Source organism: Eucalyptus grandis, chromosome 5, assembly GCF_016545825.1.
Source record: "Eucalyptus grandis isolate ANBG69807.140 chromosome 5, ASM1654582v1, whole genome shotgun sequence".
In the NCBI taxonomy this organism is placed as follows: domain Eukaryota; kingdom Viridiplantae; phylum Streptophyta; class Magnoliopsida; order Myrtales; family Myrtaceae; genus Eucalyptus; species Eucalyptus grandis.
In genome coordinates this window covers 43523489-43550660 of record NC_052616.1, presented here as the reverse complement: position 1 = coordinate 43550660, position 27172 = coordinate 43523489, and the positions used below count along the sequence as shown (strand labels likewise).

The following is a 27172-nucleotide window of genomic DNA, read 5'->3' as shown; positions in this document are numbered from 1 at the left end:
ATGAAGGAGGTACATGTGATATTTCAAAGATGAGTTTGGAATCATTGATAATGAAAAGTGAAGTTTTTGAGATAAATGAAAGTCTCGACTGTGGACTGCATTTAATTGTTAAGGCTAGTTTGGGGATTGCATCAATGCACTTACATACATTGTAGATATTTTAAATACAATCTAAATCATGACTATCACAATGTCAAATCAAAGTTTAAAGAGATTTGAGGACATTTTGGACTAATAAATATTTAGGCTATAGAACATATTTAATTGCCAAGGTTAGTCCGAAGCTCGCATAAATGCACTCACAGGCATCATAGGTATTTTAAATTCAATCCAAACCATGATTTTCCCTAAGTTAAATCAAGTATCGAAAATGATTTTTTAAAAGTTTGTTTTTGGAAACATCACATGTACCAAAGGTGTTTCAAGGTGCGATTTAAAAGTCAATTCACTGAAAATCATTTGACATTGAAGTTTAAAGGTATTGAAACAAATTTCATGAGGATGGCATGTCCTAATTCTGTGCACAAACTAACCTAAAAGATCTAGTTAAGCAACCGTAACAAAAAGTTCAACAGGGAGGTTTCAGACTAAGTACAACAAATCGGCAGAATTGGATGATACCCATTGATGATCTAACTATGAAAAAAATACCTAACATGCATAACATGATGTGGAACAACTTTCGTGAAGAAAGTTTTCCTAAAAGAACTAAGCATGATTTTATAAAAATCAAATAATAAGCAACAATGCATCAGGAAATTGCCAAATCAGCGGGACATTATGTCATTACAACCAAAATTTACCCTACCAAATGAAGTCTAAAAATCATGAAGATTCATAATAAGATACTTCAAAGAATGACAAGCAAAACTTGCTAAGGGCTAACTCTAGAATCGCTACCGAAAAATTGGTACACAAATGGTAAAAGTCTATCTAAACAAGGGTCAAAATTGGAATCCAAATTTAATTCTAAGTTAGAATTCTAGTCTAACTTAGGAAAAATGGAAAATGGATCTAATGACTAGCAATTTGCATGAAATCAACGAAAATTTGAAAGGTCTGGGGGTGCTTTACGACTTCTAGAACGGTCGCGGTTCAGTTGAAGTCAACTTGGTGCTCTATGGTTAAGGTTCGTGAAAGTGTGCGTGTTAGTCATTAAAATCTAGAATGCAAATATGAATTATTAAGTCTTAAAATCACTTATGCAATGCACAAACGGCATGAAAATCACACATGACTACGAATTAGATGCAAAAAGAGATTAGGGTAAACATTAAACCCTAAGTCGACATGTGAAAATATCGTACAAATCGATGTCAATGCAATATAATTTAAGACTTATAATGCCATATTTGAGGATTTCTAGATGCAACTAGCCTATTTGTGACATAGATTTCACATACAAAATGGCATTCAATCGTGATAGATCACATATGCATACGAAGCTTACAATACATAGTTCAATAGTTAAGAAAGCACCAACATGATATTTGGTCTCTAGGAGACCCCAACGAGCATAAGAAAACATGCATATGACAATGTGTCAATCCAACCTTAAAATCACAAAGCATGTTTAACTTTGGTCACTTTTAACGTGCAAAATTTCACCAAGAATTTGACATATTGAATGAACAATGACGAGCATTTTCCATTAAGACATGAAAACTTAATGGTAATCACACAAATCATGATGAAAATGGCAAAAATAGTATGCATTACTAAACAACCTAATTGCAGCAGAACTTATGTGTGTTTACACATGCAATTGGCATATCAAATGGTGATGAAATTATGTAAATCATGCACCAATAGAAAGCATACAGCATGTGCTTCAATCTTCATTTTGGATGATCCCAGAGGAAGAATCCATTGATAAAGATTAACCACAATTCACAATTCACCAGCTCAAAAGGCATACGATAAAACAAAATTACCAACTTATAAAAAAAAAGTGGACACGAAAAACTCAATATGAATTACCCTAAATCTTGAAGTGCAAAGTTGAACAAAAAAATCAATGTAAGAGCAACTACCTCTTGGAAACTTTCGATATGAACACGGCACTTCTAAAGAACTTGGTTTTTGCCAATTGAAACTTCTCGTAATTTTTCGAAAACCTATAGCAAGCAGCTCAATTTGCTTCCAACCCTATCCGAATCAATCCACGCTCTTGTTCGTTTACTCTCCCATCAACACTAGCCGATCGCATGCCATTGCACGCTACTGCTGATTGCACGCCAGCGCGGATTGCGCGGACTAGTTGTACACTACTGATCGCATTTCACCGCAGGTCGCAAACCACCGATCGCATGCCACCAAGAGTTCAGATCTCACGTTTGTTCTTTTAAGTTTTAAGTGCATTGGGCGAAAGAAAGATAAAGGATCAGGTTTTTATCTTTATAAGTTTGGCTTTTCTTAATTCAAAAATTTTTTGGACAAAATTATCCTTACTCTAGTTGCCGGAAAAGTCACATAGTTGCTGGCAGGCGAGTTGAGGCACTTATTTGAGATTGATTTGGGTACTTCAGACCCTTATTTAACCCAATGTCCACTCTACGCCTTTTTTTTTTGAGAGAATGATCCAACTTCAGGCTATTATTTAGAATTTTCCTATATATATATATTTAAATGACTCCACTTCAGGCCATTATTATGAATTTTTCCATATAAATATAAGGCCAACAAAATCTCATCTATTTGTTAGGTAAAATAGATAGGACAAACTGTCATTAATTCCAATTATTGTTATCATATATCTTAATAGGGATAAGTGCACTAAAAGGTTTAAACTTATTGCAAAAATACAATTGAGCCCTATAATTTTTAAAATATGTGATTAAGTCATAAAACTTATCAAATTGGTGCAATTAAGTTATTCCTTTATTTTTGTCTACTTTAGCTAATGACAAATACTAACGTGGTTTTTGTTGTTGTTATTTTCTCTCTTCTACGTGGCACTAAAGTTGCTAAAATATGAAACATAGGCTAAAAAGAAACGTTTAGCAACGTTATTTGGTCTAAATCTAACTTGTTAATACAATTTTTATTTAATTAATATTGAAAAAAAAAGCTAACTTAATTGAAAAAAAGAAAAGGAAAACTTACCATCGTCAGGAGGCCCTCACTTGCGATAAGCAGGGGTTGCCGGCCCTTGGCCGGGGCCTAGTGACTCCCATCGGCTATCCCCCTTGTCACGCTCTGAACCTCGAGTGCGCGCACATCCCTTGGTGGTCGATGAAGTTGTGACATCCTAGGACGCGTCGCCGACTCATTCATTTTATTGCACATGCGGAAGCGAATAAACAAATCCCCTGACAGCAAACAACATGGGATAGAAAAGCAGAATAACAAATTTACAACCAAAACACGCTTTTATAAACAACAAACTAGTTTATATACAAAACTAGTCTGTCTACCAAAAAGATTGGCCCTAAAAAAGGAAATTGTTCTACAACCCACAAGTCGAACACATTTATCAATCTTTCGAACTCCACAAGCTCTGGAGGTGCCGGGTCCTCCACAGCACCATCAGGAGGGTTGGCTATACCCTCGCCTAGAGTGGTGCCGCTATCACAGCGGGGATCTCAAAACCCTGGAGGGGACCAACTCTGTATCCATTGAGCCTGCGGTGAAACCACGCCCTAAATCGATGAGGTATCCTCTGAGGTAGGCCCTCATCGACCCAGACAATGGTCACTACTAGCTCATAAACCCAGTGGTCTCTGGGAACAGGGAAGTCAGTAATCGGCTCAGTAACCCTCCGAGGCTGATTATAACGTACCGGAGGGGCCGTCATCTAAGGACCTGAAAATATTGAGCCCACGATAGGGTGAGACAATATCTCAGCAAGTTCACCCCCTAAACTCTGACTAAGAAGGAAATACGCCTAAAGGTAGTATATACACACAAAACAGAGGACTTACCTCGCCTCAGTTCCCTCCTGCATATCAGTACAATTCACATACTCAATCAATCAATTCAATCAATACAATCAATCAATCAATCGATCAATCAATCAATCAATTCAATCAATACAATCAATCAATCAATCGATCAATCAATCAATCAATCAATCAATCGATCAATCAATCAATCAATTCAATCAATACAATCAATCAATCAATCGATCAATCAATCAATCAATCAATCAATTTAATCAATACAATCGATTAATCAATCAATCAATCAATCCATCAATCACATGAGTCCCAATTATATGGCCAAATCGTTATGACACGTCTTATATTGTGCCACACAATTTTGTCCCATAATCCGATGCTTCAATTTCAATTAAATACACCTTCCAACTTGCTTACTGCTCGCACAGGCACAATACACTGACACACATCGGTCTTCTGGCGTAGTTAGGCTTCGTCTCACTCCTTTGAGCACGGCAACATCCACCGACACACATCGGGGACAGCATTCCCGAAGGAGCATCGGTCCAGAATCTATTGCGATTCCGTTGTCCAAGGGCATCCCATATAGGGGCAACGTCCTACCGACACACATCGGGGATGGGTTCACTTAGCCATCACATGATCAATCAATCCCAGCGAAGGACATTGTGCTTTGCACTCAAATGCCTCAATTAAAATAATGACTTAGCCTATTTTCTTCGTATTAAAAACACCCGATAAAAATAATCGTGTATGGGTACACGGTCAATTTGAGCCAAATATGCGATATCTTCATTTTCAAAAATCTCACTTTTTGATATAATATTTAAACAATTTTTGGTGTCAAAATCTGACACTCGGAATTTTCTAATTAAATACCGAAATTTCCAAATTTTGAAATAAATACTTAAAATCACAATCACCATTCAATTTGCACAAATTAGCGCTCAATTGCATAAACTAAGCACACCACCGCAATCGGCACAAAATTTTGGTCACCGGCTATCATGGTATAATTTTCAAAAATATTAAATAATTAAATAAATAGCAATCTAATTAGCCCTAATCAATCTATTCTAACCACCTAACATGCATAATTAAGCGATTAAATCACTAATCTAAACTAACTAACCACCTAATCCCTACTTAGCCTAAACTAATTATCCACTAAAAGTCATTAACTCCATAAGCAAAGTTTAGCAAGTAAACTCACTAGTTTAGTGAGCTGGTGAGTTCACAGCGACAACGACACAGAGGTGAGTGATAAACAAGCCTATGGCGACACCAACGGAGGTCTGGACAGGCCTTAAAACGGGCCTAAAAGTCTCAGCTAGGGGCTGAGAATTCGGCCTCTGCTCTTGGGCTACCGGGGCTGGATCGAGTGGTTGGATGGTGCGAAGACGGCGAGGGAGGTGGACCAGGCGGCTTCAAAGTGGCTCCTGGCGATGGTAGACAGTGGCTGGACGGCGACAGTGGAGCTTTGGCGAGGCTTCAACGGTGACTAGGACACGTGGACGCACAGGCGCGGGCGAGCAAGATGAGTGCACGACGGATGGGCTTCGAGTGGCTGCTCGGGCAGTGAGATGGTGCTAGACGGCGTTCGGATAGGCAGCATGGGAGCAGTCGATGGGCAGGGGATGCTGGCTGGTTCTCTCTAGTTTCTTGAGCTCAAAACTCACACAACAATGGATGAAGTGGGCTGCAAGGAGGAAGAAGGAGTGCTAGCTGAAGGGGGACCACCATTTGGCCTCCAAGTCAACCAAAATATCCCATTGTGCTCATTGCTTGCCCCCACCAGCTTTGGCTGTCATCCTCAGCCAATTTCCTTAATCCATCTTCCTCAACAAGCCTCAATTGAGGCCCCAAATGTTGCACCCCACATGGATTTACGAATTTGGACAATTTCCATCCAATTTGATTTCAATTCGTCTCCAATTGAGCTCAAATTAGAGTCCATAAAATCAGCCAAGGTGCCCTCGTCTATCTCATGATTTTTCCTTGTCAATTGTTCCAACTTGACCGGAGAAAATGCGACAAAAACGGCTCTCTAATTTTCTTGGTCCAAAATAATCCAACTTTGATTTTTCGCCAAAATCTCAAGTTTGCAGAAAAATCTTTGGAGGATAAGTTGACATTTCTAAAATGAATCGTGACATGACAAGCTTAATCGGGTTTAAATTCGTGATTAATTTCAACCATGTGCGATTTTAGTGAGACCTAGCCTACTAGATAGCTTTTAGGAATTTTTAGTGCAATTAATCTATGATCGATTATTTTCGAGCCACATTGTCCATCTTCGACACATTGGCGACTCTCGGTTGTCGTGAAAATCTCGAGATTTCAAATATGGGCATATGGTACAGAAATGATAGAAAAATCGATTTAGTGCCGTTCGACATAAATTTTGCAACCAGGTGGAATCACCCTCACACTAATCACATGCCTTTGTCGAATCGACCTATCTCCGACTTCTGATAGATTTTGACAGTGTTGTATTGACCCTTGCAGATTAGCACGGTTGAGCAGTCGATTTCTAGTCAAATTCTCAAGTTTATTGCGTTAAAATCCCTTAACGGCTTTACTAGATATATTAGTTATCTCGTGAGTGATCAGCTAAAAAAAAAAAAAAAGAACTATAGGCGTGTGGATGAAAAGCCCAACTCATTCAGTTGAAAACAGAACCTGAAAATCAAGATGTCACACTCCCCACCCAAAAAAATTCATGGGCCCTTTCTAGCGAAGGTGGGCTAGCCCTTGCTTGCATTTTTTTTCCTTTCTTTGTGTGCATGTTTATATATATAGTTTTCTGATTTTTTAATATAACTTCAATAAAATTTGTATTAAGAAATCATATTTGTGGTTAAAATGACATCAACATCGTTTTAACCACTTTAGCATTGCATAGGATAAAGAAAATATTTAAAAAAATCACGTCAGCATTTTTTGGTAACTAAGGTAAACAAAGATAAAAGAAAGACTTGATTGCACAAATTTGATAAGTTTTAGGACTTAATGACATTTTTTGGAAGTTTTATAACTAATTTGTACTTTCATAATAAGTTTCAGAATTTCATGTGTGTTGAGATGTGGTTCATATTTCCCATTAATAGGATAGCACGGGGTCCTACGGGGGTTGTAGATTACAATGCATTTCAATGCCATGTGGTATTTAGTTGAGTTCATATTTTATTAATAATTTGGACTTGAGCTATGAATAGTTATTAAATATATATATTCTCTCTCTGTTTTTTTTTTTTTTTTTTCATTTTTGCAATTAAGAAATGCAACATAGAGGTGCAAGGTGTGGGATGTTGATTATAATAGAATTTTCAATTGGATGTAACCTTAATTTAAGGATGAAATGGGATGAAACGGGATGAAACTTTGTGCCTCAAATTTTCTCTCACTTTTTTTTTTTTTTTGTGATTTTTGCGGTACATCCTAATAAAGTGTACTTATCTCATCTTAATAAGTTGTTTCAAGGAATCAAGCATTCTCGTATTGTTGGATGGAAGGGAACAAGTCGGCACAATTGATGAATTTTCAGGAGGCGCGGTCAAAAATTGAAGTTCACTTTTTGGCTGATAAATTTAGCAAAAGATGGATTGGACATTAAAAAAAAAATAAAATTGGCCCAGTTTGCTTGAGGAGGGCAATGTGCAGTCACGTCACAACTATCATTTGTCTTTCATTATGTCACTATTTTTATCTTTAGAAGAAAAATGAAATGAACGAATATGATCTGATAAATTTCATTTAACAATACAATGATTGAATATTCAAGTGACGAAATCATAAAAGTTCCCAAATCTTAAGTGGTTTCGCCAACCCTGTGGATTGAATATTTGTAATTTAGGTTGATCAATAAAATTGTGACGCCCTTTCATCATATTGGAATTTATGTCGAGGTTTCAATGGTTTAATGGGAAACATGCTGATTTTCAAGGCAATGTAGATGGACACGTTTTTCCGAACAAGACTCGGTACTGCGCGTATTTGAGCACCTCCAATCTCAACAGCCTCACCGACCAAAAAAAAATCTCAACAGCCTCGGACATGGACCTCAGTATATGAATACAGGGTTTACCGGCCCAAGATTGGGAAAGGGAATACCTTGGACACTATATTTCATCCTTCATCTTCCTTCATTCGGTCTTCATTTGTCCAGCTGCCCAATTAGCCACAGCTCCCTGTACAGAAAGATTTCTGTAAGTTTCTCAAACTTTATTTCTTCTCAGGAACATCAGAAACCGGCAACAAGCTTGTCCTTTGAGATGTCTCTTTTGGCACCTCTCGTGAAGAGTCATCAAGTATCATTTGAGGTCAAAGGAATGGCTTCTATTCCAGATGATCAGCTGGGCAAAGCCATTTCTAGAAAGTGTATATGGAAACCAAGACAATAATGGAGATCAATCAAGGGTCGATTAGGGTAAGTTCTGACCTCAAGTGAAACTTATCATACGTCCTATGCACCGATAAGACTGAAATTTAGCTGTAACTATAGGATGATTTATGATACCTTGGAGAAGCTAAATAGTTCTCCTCTCCGGTGATACATGGAAAGCTTTGCTGCACCAACTATTGATGCCACTACCCAAGCGAAATTCGTCTTTCTTCATTTTGTAACTTGTCCATAACATTTGCAAATCCCACTAAGAACATCTTTCCTGGAAAATAAACCGGACATAAGCATATCAATGCAGAGTATTCTATGACCTTGCAACGCACATTCCATCTAATTTTTTACAGTGTAAGGGAGTTCTCTCCAATGCAAAGCGAGGGTATGAGCTTAGAAATATGTGAAGCAGCAGCAGCAAGTACTTGAAAATCTCTATTGAATTGGTATAAATCAAGTAATAATGGTGCAATTGACATGCATTCCTCCAGCTGGGAAACTTAAAGCAGGAAGAACCATCACAAGAAAATATATATCCAACAATCCAAATCAAACCAAGCGTGGGCGACAATGAACTGGAAAAACTTAAAGCAACTTGTGGTCGTGGATTAAGGAACTCTCAAGCAGAACAAGCACTTATCAGTTATCATCAGAAAAGCAATCCACTGCAGAGCGTGTTGTCTAAAACTTCCCAGAAACTTGCAAAATTTTCTAGGCAACGCGGGTAATTGCATCATTATTTCACTATTTCAGAGATACCTTACTAAGAGTTGCCCGGGTTAAAAAATGTTGCCACTTGTAAATACGAAACAATATTAATATTGTATTATGAATTTAGAATGGCAAAATAGTCATTTCATTCGTAAGTTATAATCATTAATCAACATTATTAGGAAAAAATGTAAGCATTCAAAATCCACTCGAGGAAAACAATGGTCGACAGATGGATATTACTTACGTCCTTAAAATTTGAACACGAGGGATTAATTTATGGTCACGGATCAAGAATCCCTCAAGGACAGCATCCCACTTCTTCTCCGACTTCTTTCGGAAATTCGCCTAATTTCCAAGAATTGCCTCACACATTAAATTCTGTGCGATCATTTATGTCAACCATTTGTAGTACCTTCAAGCTTGACCAATCAGGCAACTTCTGTAAAGATTCACATGAATAAATCCATAATTTTTCTAAAGATTGAGGTAGTTTGCCCTGTATCTCAACCAGATTACCACAAAATTCTATGTGAAGACGTCTTAGTTTGATTAGAGTACTTAGATCAGGTAATATCTCCACCTGTCCGAGGTCAGAAAGCAACAAATCTTGTAGGTTGTCCAAACAGTTAAGACCTTGAATCTCTGAAATTGTAGAGCGCCAAATCTTGAGCATTGATAGTTTCTTCAAATTTGATAGATCCATTGAACAAAGTGACATACAATCAAACAAAAATAAGGTTGATAAACTCGATGGAAGCCTTGAGAGGCAACGCAGATTAGCGCAGGTGAGGTCAAGTGTCTTGAGTTGAGGAAGGAGACTAATATCTGTTGGTAAGGTGGTCATATAATTAGAGGATAGGGTCAGAAACTCCAGTTTGCTTAATTTCCCAATCCACCATCGTATCGAATCTTCCACAAGTCCATTAGATTCCTCATCATAATCACGTGTGCCAAAACTCAGATTTAATTCCTTTAAATTAGTCAAGTTCGAGAGATCTGGAAACTTGTCCATGTACAATGTACTCAAATGAAGAGTTGTAAGACTTTCAGGAAGTCTCGGTACTGCATATATTTTAACATATCTCAATCTCAAGATCCTCAAGGAATGATTTTTGTAGATGTAATTGCCAATGTTCACATGGAAATCTCGTTCATCTTCCCTATGTTCAATATAGAAAGGTGGTACACCTGTGACTTCTATTTCTTCGAGCTTCTCAATCGTCCAAAGGGCATCGGGTATTTTGCATATCGATATCTCCTTCATCTTCACTATTTTTAAATTTTTCAATTTTCCAATAGAGTCAGGTAGTTCTTTGATCCTTGTCCCAGATATATCCAACTTAATCAACAATTCCAAATTCCCGATTGAATCCGGGAGCCTCTCCAATGATTTGCACATTTCCATAGATAGGTATTTAAGGCTTTCAAGATCTCCAATTGAGAGGGGAAGTGTAACTATCCCACAATGAGAAGCTGTTAAAATCCTTAAATTCCTCATTCCTTGACAATTAGGGATTTCCTCGATTGGAGTTGAATCAATCAAGAGTTCTTTCAAAGCTTCTAGTCCACCAAGCACATCTGGTAGCCTCTGAAGCTTTTGACAATATCTTACATCTAAGGAAACTAAATGTTTCAATTGACTAATTGACCTATCAATTTCAACTAATTTGCTGCAACCCCGTAAAATCAAACGTTCTAAATTTGTATGAGCAGAGAACTTGGGAGTTCTCTCCAAGCAATAACAATTGGTCAGCTTCAAAATTTTTAAATTCTTTATCTCCTGTAAAAGAAAAATCACGTAAAGATAACTTCCAAAAATTATAAGATGAACTAATAAATGTTGTCTAGCATATAACATACCTTCATGTGCCTCCACCCCTTCCAATAATGTGTAATTTCACTATGAGATAAATCAACAATAACCAATTTTTTCACGGAGACATTTTTTATGTCAAATGTTGGGGGAATATTGCGCCAAGAAAGCCATTGTAATTGTGGTAGGAGTTGTAAATTCTTCGGGAATAGATTTGATGGGAGAACATTTGACAGCAATTTGTGCCAAATACGCCTCCCTTTTGCATGAAATTTTCCCACCAAACCGTCAACTTCAAGGAACCTTAGATTTGGTAGTCTCATAAAGTCTTCATAAGTAAAACAATATTGTTGCTTACGATCAAACTTGAGACAAAGAGCTTCAACTTTTTCTTTTTCCTGCCCAAAGAAAAGAAATATAAAAACACAACAAAAAATTGAAGGGAAACACATCTATTCAAGGGGTTGAGTTGAGTACTAGCATTCCTTTAATCTTAATAGAGCAAAAGTATTGGATTGAGTAATTAGCTTTTGTGAAACAAAATATCCATAATTAATTGTAAATTTATTGTAGGGGATTTTACCTCATGGCTCATTAGCAAATCCAATGCTTCATCAGGACTCCACACCCTGCTTTGCTTACCTATCTTCATGTTACTTTCTCGGCGAACTATTTCTCTTCCGAGACCTCTGAGTTGGTCATGCATCCATACTTCATCATCCTCTTTAATCTTAATCAAAGACATATTCTGCAAAACTTCCATGGCTTCTTCGGGAAAAAGTTTAGATGCATCCCAAAAATGAACCACAGTATCTTTGTCATATCCAATGAAAAGACAAGATATATCAAGGAATATATGCTTTTGCCGATCATCTAATGCATCGTAACTTATTTTCAGCTTACTTTGAACTTTATCAGGAGGAACACTTTCCAACTTCTTCAATATGACATCCCACTTTTCCTTTTTAGTGTGAGATAAAAGTGAACCTATGACCTCAAGAGCTAGTGGAAGACCTCCAGCAATGCGTACTGCCTTCTTGGATTGGTCGATATACTCATCCAAAGGATAATCTTTTCTGAAAGCATGTTTGCTAAATAGTTGAAGAGATTGATCGAGATCCATGCTTTTGAGCTCAAAACTGCAATCCACTTCAGGAATATCGAGAACATCTTTGTTTCTTGTAGTAATAATAAGTTTGCTCCCTTTACCTAACCAATCACACTTACCTACAAGTGCATCTATATGATTCTCTTCTTCCACATCATCTAGAAGAAGAAGGACTCTTTTATCAAACAACCTGTCTTTAATTGTTTGAGTCCCTTCATCAATATTTTTTATATCCACAGATTTTATTTTGAGGATGTCAGAAATGAGCTGACTTTGCAAGCATTGAATGCCATTGCCTTTTGATGTTTCTCGGATATCACGAAGAAAACAACAGTTCTCAAAATCGCGTGAAAGCTGATTGTAGATGATTTTGGCAATGGTCGTCTTTCCCATTCCTCCCATGCCATGGATTCCTATAATCCTTGTTTCATTTGTCGGAGCATCTATTATCTCCATGATTTGATCTACAGTGTGGTCCACACTAACCAAGTTGCTTGATACCACTAGATAAGCCTTTTTCAACTCATTGAAAACCTCCCGGGTTAGTGTTTTTGCAAGCTCACCTTCTCGCCTAGCATTTATTGGAGGTCAAAAGGCAATAAATTAGAAATTTGTGTTGAATCAAGCTATGTTTTGACAAGACCAAAATGAAAGTTATAGACCTATTTGAAATAAGTTCCTCAAGGATTTATTTCATCGTCAATGAATTACCATTGGTACTAAGGGTCAATTAATGACATGAATCGAACAAAATGCTGATCGGAATGAAAAAGGACAAAGTCGTGAGTGTCCCATTATCTAGCGTGATTTCTGCAGTGTAACTTCAATACCATATATTTAATTTCAAGTAGACAAATACAAATGTAGAAAATAAACCAATTGGTGCATCAAACTTTGATGAGACAAAGCGCACGAGATGTAATGCTAAATGAGTCACCTTTTGGGCGAGCTTTGCAGGTCCCAACCCTTTATTGCCCCAACCACACTGAGAGCAGCCTTCCACTCACCTATAGTCCCTTCATTATACCGCTTCGACTTTTCATGAGAAAGAAACGCCTCTACATAATCCCCAGTTTGGGATCGAACCTCTGAAGGTGTCACATCATAGAAAATGGGAATGATCTTTTGCCCTCTAGTTTTCTGACGCTCGACCATTTGGACTAACTCCTTCAAACACCACACACTAGAGGCATACCCTTTTGAAAGGATAGGAATTGAGATTTTCGACTGATTAATTGCTTGGAGAAGTTCCAGGCCAATCTCTTCCCCAACACGGAGCTCCTCGTCATCCCTATATACGCGGATTCCAGCATCTACTAGACTAGTATAAAGGAAGTCAGTAAAATCTGCTCGAGTATCTTTTCCTCTGAAGCTCAAGAATACTTCATAGTCATATACTGATGAAGTAGGCACTCTGCTACTTTCTGTTGAAGTTGCTAATCCATCATTTTTACAGATGCTTCGCTCTTTTGAACTCCCCTCCATGGATCTCAGTCTTCTCTTCAAAAAACTATTGAAAGGGATAGCAGCAAAAGCAAGGGCAGCCAGAGATGGAAAAAGTTAGGAAACCGAAATTAACAACAAATGGGGATATCTCTCTCGGTCAATAAACTTTGAAGACAGGAATGGCTACTTTTGCAGAGAGCCGTGGGCCAGTTTTCTGCTACCTGTCGATACAAGTGGCGACGCACGTCCCGCGCCTGTCAAAGTTGACTATGCACGACTTTTGACGCCTAAAAGTGGTCCCTCCTAACCCAACTCTTCTCTTTTCTCTCCACCGTCGTGTCAAATGTTGAAGAAAGAAATATGAAATTTCGAAGTAAATAAAATTAGTGCAATTATAAAGAGATGGGAGCAACCGAGTGCTCTAAGATAAAATATTAGAATAATTACTTCTCGTTCTATCTATATTTTAAAATTGCCTGGGGCACGCTTGCGCCTTTGCTTATACATTATTATTATTAAGGATGATTGGTCCTCAATTAAGTCCTGTTTAATAAAATTGATCACTTTTTTCCACTATGAACAAATAAATTTTAAAAAACTGATTATTTTTAAGTATGTGTAATCGGTCTGGTCCGGTTCTATTTTGGAGTCGGGAAACAGATTGCTTAGATATTGATTCTATTTTAGGAATCAAGAATTGGACTAACACTTTTAGGAATTGGACTTAACCAGCCAGTTTGATTCGATTTGGATAATTTTTGATGAGGCAATCCGTTTTGCACATTCTTAATTATTGCAGTTGCTTTTGCCGTTGGGGTGAGCATATGAGGGCTATTTTGGGCCATTTATGCCTGATCTCGAAGATATCCACGACATTTTTGGTCTCCACACGTAAGCTCCCACTCAACAGAAATGGCCAAAACCTAATCGTTTTCTGGAATCTGTAGATCGTCCCGTGCAGGTCTCTTTTGCTGCTGCCAATTTACCCAAATGCCCTCGTGGTGAGGAAGTTTTTTTTTTTTTTTTGCATAGTGATTTTAATGATTGAGCATGCAATTTATGACATGTAGTTTGATTCACGACGCGTGATATGACTGCGGTTGATTGTGTAAAGAGAAGGCTCATTTGGCGGTTTCCTTGATGCATCCTTTTACGAGAACCCTGTTCGACCCAACAAAAAGTTGGGACCGGTCATCAACAAAATGTGGGTATTTCTTAAAATCAGGAGGCGCGGCCATTGGCGGTGGTTGGGTGATGGTAATTTACTTACACCATTGATCAAATTTCAGAAAAGTTGGCAACTTACTATTTTATTGGAACGTGGGTAAATTCTTGATGGCGTTGCTAATTAGGGATGGCAAAATGGGTCTATTATCCACTTTCTTACTCATATTTTGTACTAATAGATTGCGTGTGGGTTAAAAGATATAAAGGTCTAGCTAAAATGGGTCTAAAGAGTTTTAAGCTGAGCTATATGGATCGAAGACATTAAATGAATAACCTAATAGACTACCAAAAGTTTCCTCAACTCATAAATAAACTTTTTATTTTTTAGTTTCATTTTCATTTTCTTTTTCTTTTTCTTTCTCATTGGCCGATCATCGATTGCCACCTTCTTCATTGGTTGGTCGCTGGCCGCGGTGGCAACTGGCAATCGGTCACAGGTGACCTTGAGCCTCGCCAATGGCCGGCAAGCTCGAGGCTCGTCGGCATTGGGTGAGCTTGGCCTCGCTTGATCAAGTGAGACGGAGCCTCCCCACAGACTGGCAAGGCTCGACCTTATTGGAATTTGGCAAGCTTGAGCTCTGTTGGCCTATGGTGAAGTTTGCGCTTGCCTGTGGCCGATCGTTGCTCGTTTCAGACAGTTTTTAGCATCAAAGTAGTTGGTGATTTGAGAGAGCAATACCCTGTCAAGTTCCTTTCTCTGCCGTATTGTCGAAGAACTTCATCAGACAACAAATGTTCCTTCTCAGCTCCAAGTTCACGGCTTTGATCAGACCAAAGCCATTTCTCTTTCACATGAATACATGCACCAACCATCTCAATCAGGCAAGCTTCGGGGATTCCCACAACATCGATTCCATCGACTCCTGGATGTTGTAAAAGTATTGCTTCCACCTATGTTCTGAAACAAGAACATGTCGAAAGAAAATGAGCTGAGAGTACATCTTTTCATATTAGCTAACCATGATTTAGAGAAAATAAATCAGATTCATGATTGAAGACAGAGAAATTATGTATCACATTCGAACCTATTGACAAATCCTCAAAAGAAATAATTTCGTTGTCAAGCCAATTCGTACACCATTCATTCTGTTACCTCTTCAGGGTAAACCTTTTCTCCCCCAGTCTTGATCCGATCAATTTCTCAACCAATGAGACGCGCCCAACCATGCTTATTGATGAAACCGACATCACCCATGTCAAACCATGTAGGAATGCAGGATTTTGATGCCGGACCTTGATCCTAGTATCCTAATCATCAAATGCAGACCTCTGGTTAGATTTTTCACAATGCCCATAGAATCATCACTGTCCTCAATTCAACATGTGGTGCAGGTTTGTCAACAACACAGATGCCTTGTGATCTTTGAACTCAATTGAGATCTGTTCCGAAATGAAAATGACGGGGCTGGTAGGAAAAAGGGGAGTGTGGGTCATAGAGAGTCATGAACGTCAAAGAAGAACAAGTCTCCGTCATCCCTGCATATTGAAAAAAGGAAAAAGAAAAAAAGTAGTATAATGAGCACGAAGTTCACGGTAATTGCTAGCAGTGTACTGCTCCAAACTAGCATTGAAGTACTGCACACACTATAGGCCGAGAGAATATTAGCTCTTAAGAAGAAGTAGCCAGCTTCTTTGATGAGATCCATCGACAGACTTCCTCCGCTACCTTTTTAATGCAATCTTTTCCTTTCCACAGTCCTTTCTCCCTGACGAAACTTAGAGTTAAGCAAAAGTACCAATTGAAGAGCATAACTTTGAACTTAGGGTAAAAAAAAAAAAAAATTCTTAAACAGCAGAATCGACTTTTCTCGAGTACTTGTTCACACATCCTCTCCAGCTGGGCAATCGGGTAACTGTGCCACCGGTCAGTCTTCGCGCGATCTTGGGCGTTCCAGCCGGTTGTTGGAGCTGGTTTTTGGAGGATAGCTTAGTTCTTCCTCCCTCTTCATCTCCACCGTAGCGTTTTTCCTTGGATTGGCCTCCTCAGGTAATTATGCTCAACTCTTTTTAGGGTTTTGTGGGTTTCTTCTTCTCTGGTTCGACTGCACTGTAGCAGTTATGAATCATGGCTACACCCGCAACAATTGAGTGTCACTTGGGCCCAGCTACTAGTCAGATCCCTTTGGTTGCTGTAAGTGAAGGCCAGAAGGGCAAGGCCCAACTATCTGTTGAGGAGAGATGGGATCGAAGCTAGAGCAGGCATTCACCTGCTCGTCCCTGGGGCCCTTTCTCTGTTGAGAAGGAAGACTAGACAGGCCATAGCCAAGTCCCTCAAAACGTTGTTGGTCAACAAGGGAGAAGTTGGGCCAAGCTCCTTGCCAACAGACCCTAAACCCAAGATCAACAAGTAAGGGCCTCAAAACCCCCTCCCTTGATTCGCTCTTGGGCGAATGTCGCGAAATCGGCCATGAAAGGGTATAATCTCACCTATATACCCCCTATCATTGTCAATAGCAAAGCTGTGGTAACTTTGTTTGAGGAAATCTTAGATGCAATGGACTCGAAATGGCATGAATGCCTAGTTGGGGATTATGTGGGTAAAAAGCTTCACTTTAAGCTTATCGAAGCTGCCTTGAATCATGTTTGGGGTGCTAATCTTGCTAAAGTCTTGGCAAATGACAAAGGTTTTTATTTCTTCCACGTCCTGGACTCGGATTTTCGAAGGAAAATTCTGGATGATGGGCCATTGACAATGGCCAAGGTCCCGTTAATCTTGCAATAATGGCATCCATTGCTTGAGCTAAAGAAGGATCGCCAAGCCTCTGTCCCGGTTTGGGTCAGGCTGAAGAATTTCCCTTTTGCCTTGTGGTCAGCCCCTGGGATAAGTGCGGTGGCAAGCGCCATCAGGAAGCCTCTCTATGTTGATCTCAGAATGGAACATATGAAAATGATATATTTTGCAAGAGTTTGCGTGGAGATATCCGCCAAAAACCCTTAGTGTGATTCAGTGGATATTATCCTTAATGGGGAATATTGTTTGGTGGCTGTTGAATACGAATAGTGGCCAATTCCTATCCAACTTGTGGTGCCTTCGGCCACAAATGCCTGACACAAGCGAATCTGCCTGCTCTAGCTGAAGCCCTTTGGATTGCGTCGGTCCCTAATGCTCCCACCCAACACCTTGGTCCTGCCCATGTCCTAGGTTTGGTTCTAGCCTCTGAGGATGGCAGGGAACATGCTTGGCATCCCCCAGCTAGCGATGGCTCCCTTACCCTTGACTAGGTACTTGCCCTTGCTCCAAACCTCTCTAAAGTCACAGGGGCCCCTGAGACGAGTTGGAGATAGGGGCAAAAAGAAAAAGCAACCCTTGGTGTCGAACGAGGCGTTGAATTCTCAAGCCGTGACTCTCGGGGAGGCAAACCAGACCTTAAAGTTGAGTGCTCCCACTCCAGGAGTGAAGCTTGCTACTGTAGCTCAGATGCCCCAAAAGGGACAAAAAGTGCAGCCAAAATTTGGTGATCCCCCTGCTCCCTTCGTCCCTTCTAGCAAAGTCAGTCAAGAGGGAACTAACCCCATAGCCCCGTCTTCGAGCTCGGAGGATGATTTGGAGGATGTCACAGGCTTGGCTAGTAGCTCAAATGAGGACGATCAAGTCCTGGCTTGCCTTCGGTCTCTAAAAACTAATCTTGCTGGTAAGAAGCCAATTTCACAGCAGGACAAGGCTCATAACCCTTTCTCCAGCTCTGTCGCCTACTACTCACCCCAAACCGGGGACTAGTTGGCGACGCTCGAGCAAGTAGAGGTAACCCTCAACCTACCTTGTATTTATTATTTATATGTACATAGGTATATGTAATATTAGAAGGCTTGTGGATCCCTTTAGATAGGCTGAAGTTCGGAATTTTATCTCCACAAATAATTTGTATTTTGTTGGGTTGTTGGAAACCAAAGTTCCAGTGTCGCTATTCCTAGCCATTTCTTCAAGTCTTTTGACAGGTTGCAAGCGATGGAACAACTACGATTACTCCCCTAGAGGAAGAATTTAGGTAGGATGGAATTTTTCTCTTGTTAATTTGGAAGTCTCTTTGGCCAATGCCCAGGCGATTCATGGTCTCACGCCTCGAACCCCGAGACACGTGAACAACCCGCCATGGTCATGTAAATGTGACATTCCCAGGTAGTGTCGTTGACCCCATTTAAATTATTATGCGCATGCGGAACGTGCTAAGAAACCCCTGACAAAAACATACTGGATAGGACAGCAGGAAAGTCAATTCAAAATCAAACAAACATACTTTCATACATCATCATCATTCTAAGGTTTACATACACCAACAGGATCCAGAGACTATATACACCAAAAATGGGTCAGAGTTTATGTGCATCAAAAAGGGGTTAATCTACATAACATGGATCGGTCCGCCAAAAAGAGGAATAGTCCTAAGACTACTAGTCGGCACCATTCGACGATCCCACATCCTCAGGATCTGTCACCCAAGAGGCCGGGGGCGATGCGTTGATCACTCTACTGTCGGGAAGATCCGCCACGCCTTCACCCAAAATGGCATTCATCATAGCCAACGGAATGTCCATGCTATCCAGTGGGCCAACCCTAACGCCATCGACTCCAAAATGAAACCAAGCCCTAAACATATGAGGTACCCTGACATTCATGGTCACCTGGACCCAGACAATGGACCTAACCAACTGATAGACCTAAGGACTTCCAGGGTCAGGAGCACTCTGCGTCGTCTGGTCAATCTCCGTCGGCAGACCACTCTTCTCCGGGGGTACCGCCATCTACGGCCTTGTAATATTTTCCCCAAACCGGGATGAGATTTTGTCTCAGCAAGTTCACCCCTCCTAAACCCCTATTAGAAAGAAAATACGCCCTAGAGTGATCTAGCCACACAGCACAGAAGACTTACCTCGCCATCTTGCCTTCCTGCAGGTTAGTACAATTCATATCACTCCAACACAAGTAATAATAAGAATGTAAACCATTGGAACATAATCAATTTCACTCAATTTCGCAATCACAGCAAGCGTTCTAATTTATTATTCACCGCCACACAAGGGCATAGCCTACTCGCAGTTCGGCTATCTACTGACATATAGCCAAGCATCGCCTCCCCACCTTGGAGCGCGGCTTCGTCAGTACATCGACGGCGTTCCCAAAGGAGCATGGGCCCAGAATCAACTACGACCCGCATCCGTTGTATGAGGCATCCCATATAGGGGCAATTCCAACTTAATAGCTCAAGAAAATTCCTCTTAATTATCACACAACAATCTCATAATCAATTCAAGGCACTTTGCACATCATTCACATATTTCAATCACAATATTAATCTTTAAAAATTCAATTCCGATGCTAAACATGACATTTGAGATTTTCTAAATAAAATCAATATTTTCCACAATCAACACTCAATTTGCATTAACCATTCATCAATTTCAAATTCTAAATATACAGCGGCGATCGACACGAAATTCTGAGCAATTAGGATCAAAAATAATTTTTCGAGTTTTTTTTAAAATAATAATATTTTAATAATTTCGGAATATAATATATCATTAAATAATCCAATAATTTCGAAATATTTATTTAAATCATAAACAAATTCCTTTAAGTCATATCAAGGCTTATATTAAAATAAACCTACTTAACCTTTAAACTAAACATACTTTACCTTAATTAATCACCTTAATCTAATCCACATCTAACTAAACTAATCTCAATCAACCTAAGCTAAACACACTTAAGGCATCATTAACCCACTAATCAAGGTTTAGTGAGCTAAACTCACCGGAATCGCTTTCCAACGAGTCTCCGGTGAAGAGCACGACGACGCCGACGACAAACCTACACGGATCAACATCAAATGAGAACTAAAAGGCGGCCAAATCGAGCTTGGAAGGGCCGGATCTTTGCTGGAACTTCCAGCCAGGCGAGCTTGGAGGGAGGCGGCATGGCGGTTGATAGGGCGGAGGAAAGGCGGAGGAAGACCGACGGCGACTAGCACGAGCTCTTGGCGAGCTAGGCGGTGGCTCACGGCTGAGATGACGACTCCGACGAAGATGAATAGCGGTTGGGACGGCTCGGCCTTGCGGGCGAAGGGGAGACGGCGACACGGCGGGCTGTCACAGGCGACACGCGAACGAGCGACCACCGCGGCGGTGACGACGACTACGGCGAACGAGTGGACGGCGAGCGAGCGACCGCACGGACGAAGGGCGGACGAAGTGGGGCGGTCGTTGGTTTTGGCTTCAACTTTTTCCCTCTCCCTCTCTCTCTTCCCAAGCTTGAAGATGATGGAGACAAGGGGGAAGTGACATCCCACCTTTCCAAGAGCTCATCCCCACCATCCACTTGTCATCATCCTAGCCCATCTTGCCTCCCCTATGACATCACTTGTGATGTCACCATCCACTAACTCCAACCTTCCACAACTTTAGTCCATTAGGTTCAATTTCATTTTCCGCCGGGGCATAGAATCTTGTGAGACAATTTCTTCAATTCCATTTAATCCTCTTTCAATTGAGTCCAATTAAAGTCCATAAATTAATCCAATGTTCCTAATAAGATTTGGACACACCATGACTCCCAATCTTATAAGTCGATCTCGATTTCACGGTTAATTTCACTTTGGCACAATGCTAGCGCGACCTGATCTACTGGGTATCTTTTAGAATTTTCCATGCATTTGACCTGTGGTTGATTAATTCAAGCCACAATGTATATCTTTGACACATTGGCAACTCTCGGTTGTCGGGGTAATCTCAAGGTTTCAAATATGGGCACAGGGTACCCAATCGATAGAAAAGTCGGTCCAGTGTCGATCGACAAGAATTGTGCGATCTGGTGGAATCACCCACACCTGATCACATGTCTCTGTCGAGCCGACCTATCTCCGATCTCTAATCGATTTTTATTTGTGCCGCAATGACCCTTGCAGATTATCTCGGTCAAAAGGTTGCTTTCTGATCAAATTCTCGAATCTGATGCATTAGAATTTCTTAACGGCTTCACCTGATAGACTAGTTTTCACATGAGTGGCCGACTCAAGGAAATGAACTATATGCGTGCCAACGAAATGCCCGTCTCAATTTAATGAAATTAAAATTGAAAAATCGGGATGTCACACATGGCAAGCTTAAGTATCTGAACTCTGGCTCGGATTGTGCAATCTTGGTTATTTACATGGAGCATACCTTCATTTCTCGGCGATTGCTTTGGGAGGAGCTCATTAGATCAAGTGTCACCATGCTGGATTCGGCGTCGCTTTGGGAGGAGCTCATTAGATCAAGTGTCACCATGCTGGATTCGGCGTGGCTAGTGGCAAGGGACTTCAATGCCATCAGGGACCCTTCGGACCGGGTAGATGGCTCGGATACCTGGATACCCTCTATTAACGAGTTTGGGCAATGCTTAGCTTAGACATAGTTAGAAGATTTAAGATACGTTGGCTATCATTTTTCTTGGGCTTCTTCTTTGGGTGCCAATCGCAAGTTAAGGAAAAATTAATAGAGTTCTTGTCAATTCTAAATGGAGCCAAGACTTCTCCTTCTTGGAAGTTTCTTTCCTTGCCCCGGGCATCTCCGATCATATTCATATGGTCGTTAAAGTCTTGGCCCCTTCTCTCCATAGAAAACTGTTTAAGATCTTTAACTTTTGGATGAAACACCCGGCTTTTCGTGCAATCGTTACTCAAGTATGGGAAAACCCAGGTGAAGGTGTTCCCATGTACAAGCTGGTTTGCAAACTAAAGACCCTTAAAGACCGCCTTAAGCAGCTAAATAGGAAATCTTTCTCTAACATCTTGGCCAAGACAACAGAGGCAAGGAACGCTTTGCGGGTCACCCAAAATGCCCTTCAACTAGACCCGACCAGCGTGTTGCTTGCAGAGCTTGAAAAGAACTAGCTGTGAACTTTCTCAGACCTTCGGATTAAGGAGGAATCCTTTTATAGGCAGAAATCCAGGGTTATGTGGCTCAAAGAAGGAGACTGGAACACTAAATTTTTCTATCATTCAGTCAACAAAAGGCATTTGAGGAATAGAATGCTTTTGGTCCTAGATGCCTATGGCAATCTAGTCACTGATCTAGGCTTGGTGCGGCAACTCTTTGTTAACCACTTCCAAGATCTTTTGGTGTTGCGGGAACTACCAGAGCGGCTTGCTATGCAGGACATTTAGGCAGTTGTTCAACATACCCTCAATGATGAACAGGTAAGAGCTTTATCTTGTCCTGTTTCTGATTTAGAGATTAGGGATACCATCTTCTCTCTTGCTTGTGGTAAGGCTCCCCGACCATATGGTTTTAATGCTGATTTTTTCGAACTTAATTGGAAGGTTATTAGACCGTTGGTTCTTGCAGCGGTTAAGGATTTTTTTATCTCTGGGAGATTGTTATGTGAGATAAACAACACCATTTTAGTCATGGTACCAAAAGTTCCCAATGCTTCTAAGGTCTCTGACTATAGACCTATTGCTTGCTGTAATACAATTTATAAATGCATTACCAAGCTCTTGGCTAATCGCGTTGCTATTGTACTTCAAGATATAATCAGCCCCCCCAAATGCCTTCGTCAAGGGCCAACGGATTAGGGACAATATCCTCCTCGCCCAATAGCTCTTTAGTGGTTTCCACCTCGACACATACTTGCTAAAGTGTGCTGTCAAAGTGGATTTCCAGAAAGCCTATGATACTCTTAATTGGGATTTCTTGGAGATTACTCTCCATGCATTTCGGTTTCCTAATCATTCGATCAAGCTTATCATGATTTGTGTCCACACACCTAAATTTTCCATTTTTATAAACAGGGAGTTGCACGGTTTCTTTTCAAGTGGTCATGGATTTCACACCTTATTTATTTACTTTGGCTATGGAGATTTTTTCCGAGATCCTCTACCTTCATTCCAGGCAACCGGGTTTCAAATTCTTCTGGAGGTGTATGTTGACTTGTCTATCTCACTTATTCTTTACAGATGATGTCTTCCTCTTCAGTGAAGCAAACATGGCCTTGATGTCTCTCCTTAAGGAAGGCCTTGAAACCTTCTCTTCTTGGAGTGGGCTGACACCCAACATAAATAAAAGTGAAGTTTACCTTACTGGAGGGAAGGTTTTTATTTGGACCCAAATACTTCGGACGTTTGGGTTCCAGGAAGGATTTCTACCTGTTCGTTACTTTGGGGTCCCCATTATCTCAGCGAGGCTTAGCAAGGCTGATTGTAACATTCTTGTCAATCGTATAACTGCAAGGGTACAATTGTGGGCTAAGCGCTTTCTTTCCTTCGCAAGCTGCTTGTAGCTTATAAAGTCTGTCCTCCACGCAATACAAGCTTTTTGGGCTAGTGTTTTTATTCTACCTAGAGTTGTTTTGGATTGCATCGAGCAAATTCTAAGACAGTTCCTCTGGAAAGGCTCGAGCCTTGGAAGATGAAAGTCTCTTAGGAAGATGTATGCCTTCCAAAAGAAGAGGGGGGACTTGGCATACGCAGGCTAAAGGATTGTAACTCAGCAGCCATGCTTAAACACATTTGGATCTTTTTCACTGACAAAGAATTTTTGTAGTGTAAGTGGATTCACTTAAATTCTTTAAAAAGGAAAATTTCTAGGTTGCAAACAAGCTAACCGTTTCTTCTTGGGCCTGGAAGAAGATACTCCAACTTAGGAGAGATTTCTGCCAGTCCTTCCAATGGAGTATCAGGGAGGGCCGCTTCGTGTTCCTTTGGTTCAATCATTGGCATCCTAGAGCCCCCCTTAATCTGGTGTTCTCGAGACACGTTCATCTACCGGTCGGGTTTACCTAGGCTGGCTTCGGTTGTAGATCTTTTTTCTGCAGAGGGCCAGGAGTTCAAGCCATTTTGGAGTCGTGGGAGCTTCCCCTCCCCCTCTTTTCACAAATCCCGGACTGTTTCTGTTGGACTGAGAGTACCTCAAGCACCTTCTCAGTTGCATATGTGTGGGAAACCATTCGATTGAAGAGAACCTAGTACCTTGGTTCTTGTTATCTGGAGCAACACCCTCACGCCACAGTAACAATTCAACCTATGGCTCATTGTTAAGAACAAGCTCCCTACCTAGGTTTTTTTCCTTTCATATGGGAGGATTGAGGACGTCTCGTGTGCTTTTTGCAATTTTAGGCCATATTTTATTGATCATTTATTTTTTGGATGTCACATTACCTCCAGCCTTGTGTCTTTTAGGCTGCTAGATGCAACCTACCTTGGTGGAACAAGTCTTGGTAGGATAACCTCCAGTGGGCTTTGAAGTTTCTCTTAGGTAATGAATTCTATGAGTGCATGACTCGTTTCTCCTTTGGAGCCCTTTGCCATGTGATTTGGAAAATGCGGAACAACATTCCTTTTCGGGAACAAGTTCTGTTTTCATCGGCCTTGAAGAACCACATCGTCAAAGTTGTTAAGGACAAAGCATTGACTTTTCATAATGTTGTGGACGCTTCAAGAAATAGGAGGATACAACGCAGTTGGGGTTTGGACCCGTCCATTTTCTCTCCTGGGACGTCGGATGTTTCCCTGCAATTTCAGGTTGGTTGCTGCCGTCGTTGCCTTCCCTGTCCTAGTTGAAGATGTGCTGCTTCGGGTGTCAAGTCTTCCTTGTTTTTCGTTTGAGGATTGTCGTTGTCCGGGTTTCCCCTCTTTTCCTCTTGCTTGACACCTTTCCACTCGGTTTGACTTGTCTATCTTGCTGTAAAGCTTTATGGTTAAAAGTCAATATATACCTTATCTTTACCAAAAAAAAAAAAAAAACTTTGAACTTAGACCATGTAAGTGGCTGATGCTCTCTACACATAATATCCAGTATTTTGATTGCTTGTGAAAGATTGTTCTTTGCAAATAACCCAAGAAAGGATATTGGATAAGTGACTATGGCTAGAATAGTGATCAAAGCGGTAACGTCGTGTCTCTCTATAACCTTAATGGCTGATTTAGCTTCAAACTTGGGTAGTAAGACATGGCAAGCTCCAGCCAATAATGGCACCACGGCTGATGACAGGCCACCAATGCGGCATGAAGGAGCAGTGTGCAAAGAAACCTGCAAAGATCGAATAAAAAGAATTCTATTGTCATAATACTCCAACTGAATTTGCCCAATGTGGAACTGATCACTCAAGACTTACTGTCACAATGATTGTAAAATTTCTAATTGCCAATGCAGCACAAAGACAATAAAAGAGAAGACACTTGGAAATGGCATATATCATTTCTAACTATAACCACACATAGCTATTTTTGCCATAGATTGTATAATCAAAGCTGAATGACTTTTGGCGACGCCTTTTGGCTTCCTAGTAGAACTTGAAGCCAACAAGTCTAGTAGAACTAAACATCTAGAAAGTGACATCCTTAATTACAAAGTTCCAACGGCACATTTCTCCAAACTTAGGCATCCATGTGGCACATAATTGACAAATTGCCGCCTATGAAAATCACATAGAGGAAAGAAAATGTATAAACAAAACCTACACCCAAAGATACTTGTTGAGTACTGGAATGCAAGACAACCTTTGGACCTAGAAATTAATATCACGTAATGTAAACCTCAATTTGAGAAACCGTAAAATATTTGCCAAGAAAAATGGACAAAGAAGCTTCTTTGGGGAGTCTTGTTCAGAAGTAAGGTGTCATGCCCCAATTCTCGGGCACGCACACATCCTTCTACTTGGTCGATTTTAAAATACGATATCCCAGGATTATGTATCGCCGACCCTTTCAATTATTAAGCACATGCGGAAGCAGTTATAAATCCCCAGACAATAAAACAATGGGATAGAAAAGTAAGCCATATCTTTCATATTGAAATCCACAACCAAACCTTTATACATGACATAAACCAGAGTACTTCACAACTATTCACAACTTTTTACTTTACTCTATTCACATCAAAATGGAGTTAAAAAAAAAAAAAAGATGTAATTTCAGTCCATCTGGATCGTACTCAAGATCCCTCTCGGGATTATCTTCTTCTTCCAAAAATACTTCTCCTCAGGTTTCACCTCTGAGTTCTCATTCTCAGACTCTTCCTCCTCACCTCCTCAACGGGGTTCTGAAATGTTTTCCCCAAACTGGGATGAGACTATGTCTCAGCGAGTTCTACCCCACTAAGACTCAATTAGGGAACCAATACACCACATGGTTGCCTAAGCACAACACGAGTTAGAGGACTTACCTTGGCCTCAGATCCCACCTGCATGTTAGCACAGATCAAATAGACACCCAAGCAATCACATCACAGATCGAAGCATCGATCAAATCGACTTAGTCGATTACATGTCAACAAGACTACTCACGGTCATTTCCATCCAATCAATCAATTCACAACATCATATCAAAGCAATGATCAATCGACCTAATTGATTACATGACATCACGACCCATGCTCGGTCGGCATATTCAATACTATCTATAAAGTCCTATCAAATCAGGACTGCTCACCCAAAGTTAATAAATAGATAGCATAGCTCGCCTAAAGCTGATAATAAGGTATACTGCTCACCCAAAGCTGGCATATCGCCCGAAGGCCGATATAGTATACCATATGCTCACCCAAAGCTGATAATATATTGCTCGCCTAAAGCTGATAATAAGGTATACTGCTTACCC

General features: G+C 40.4%; 1 protein-coding gene across 1 annotated transcript; it reads right to left on the bottom strand.

Moving 5' to 3' along the window:
- Positions 1–9373: 9373 nt before the first annotated feature.
- LOC120293928 (disease resistance protein RPV1-like) lies at positions 9374–13415 on the bottom strand. The gene is made up of 3 exons (XM_039313740.1): positions 12868–13415; positions 11406–12501; positions 9374–10789 (listed from the first exon to the last, which is right to left on the bottom strand). The coding sequence occupies exons 1-3, from the start codon at positions 13413–13415 to the stop codon at positions 9374–9376; spliced, it is 3060 nt and encodes a 1019-aa protein (XP_039169674.1).
- Positions 13416–27172: the final 13757 nt, after the last annotated feature.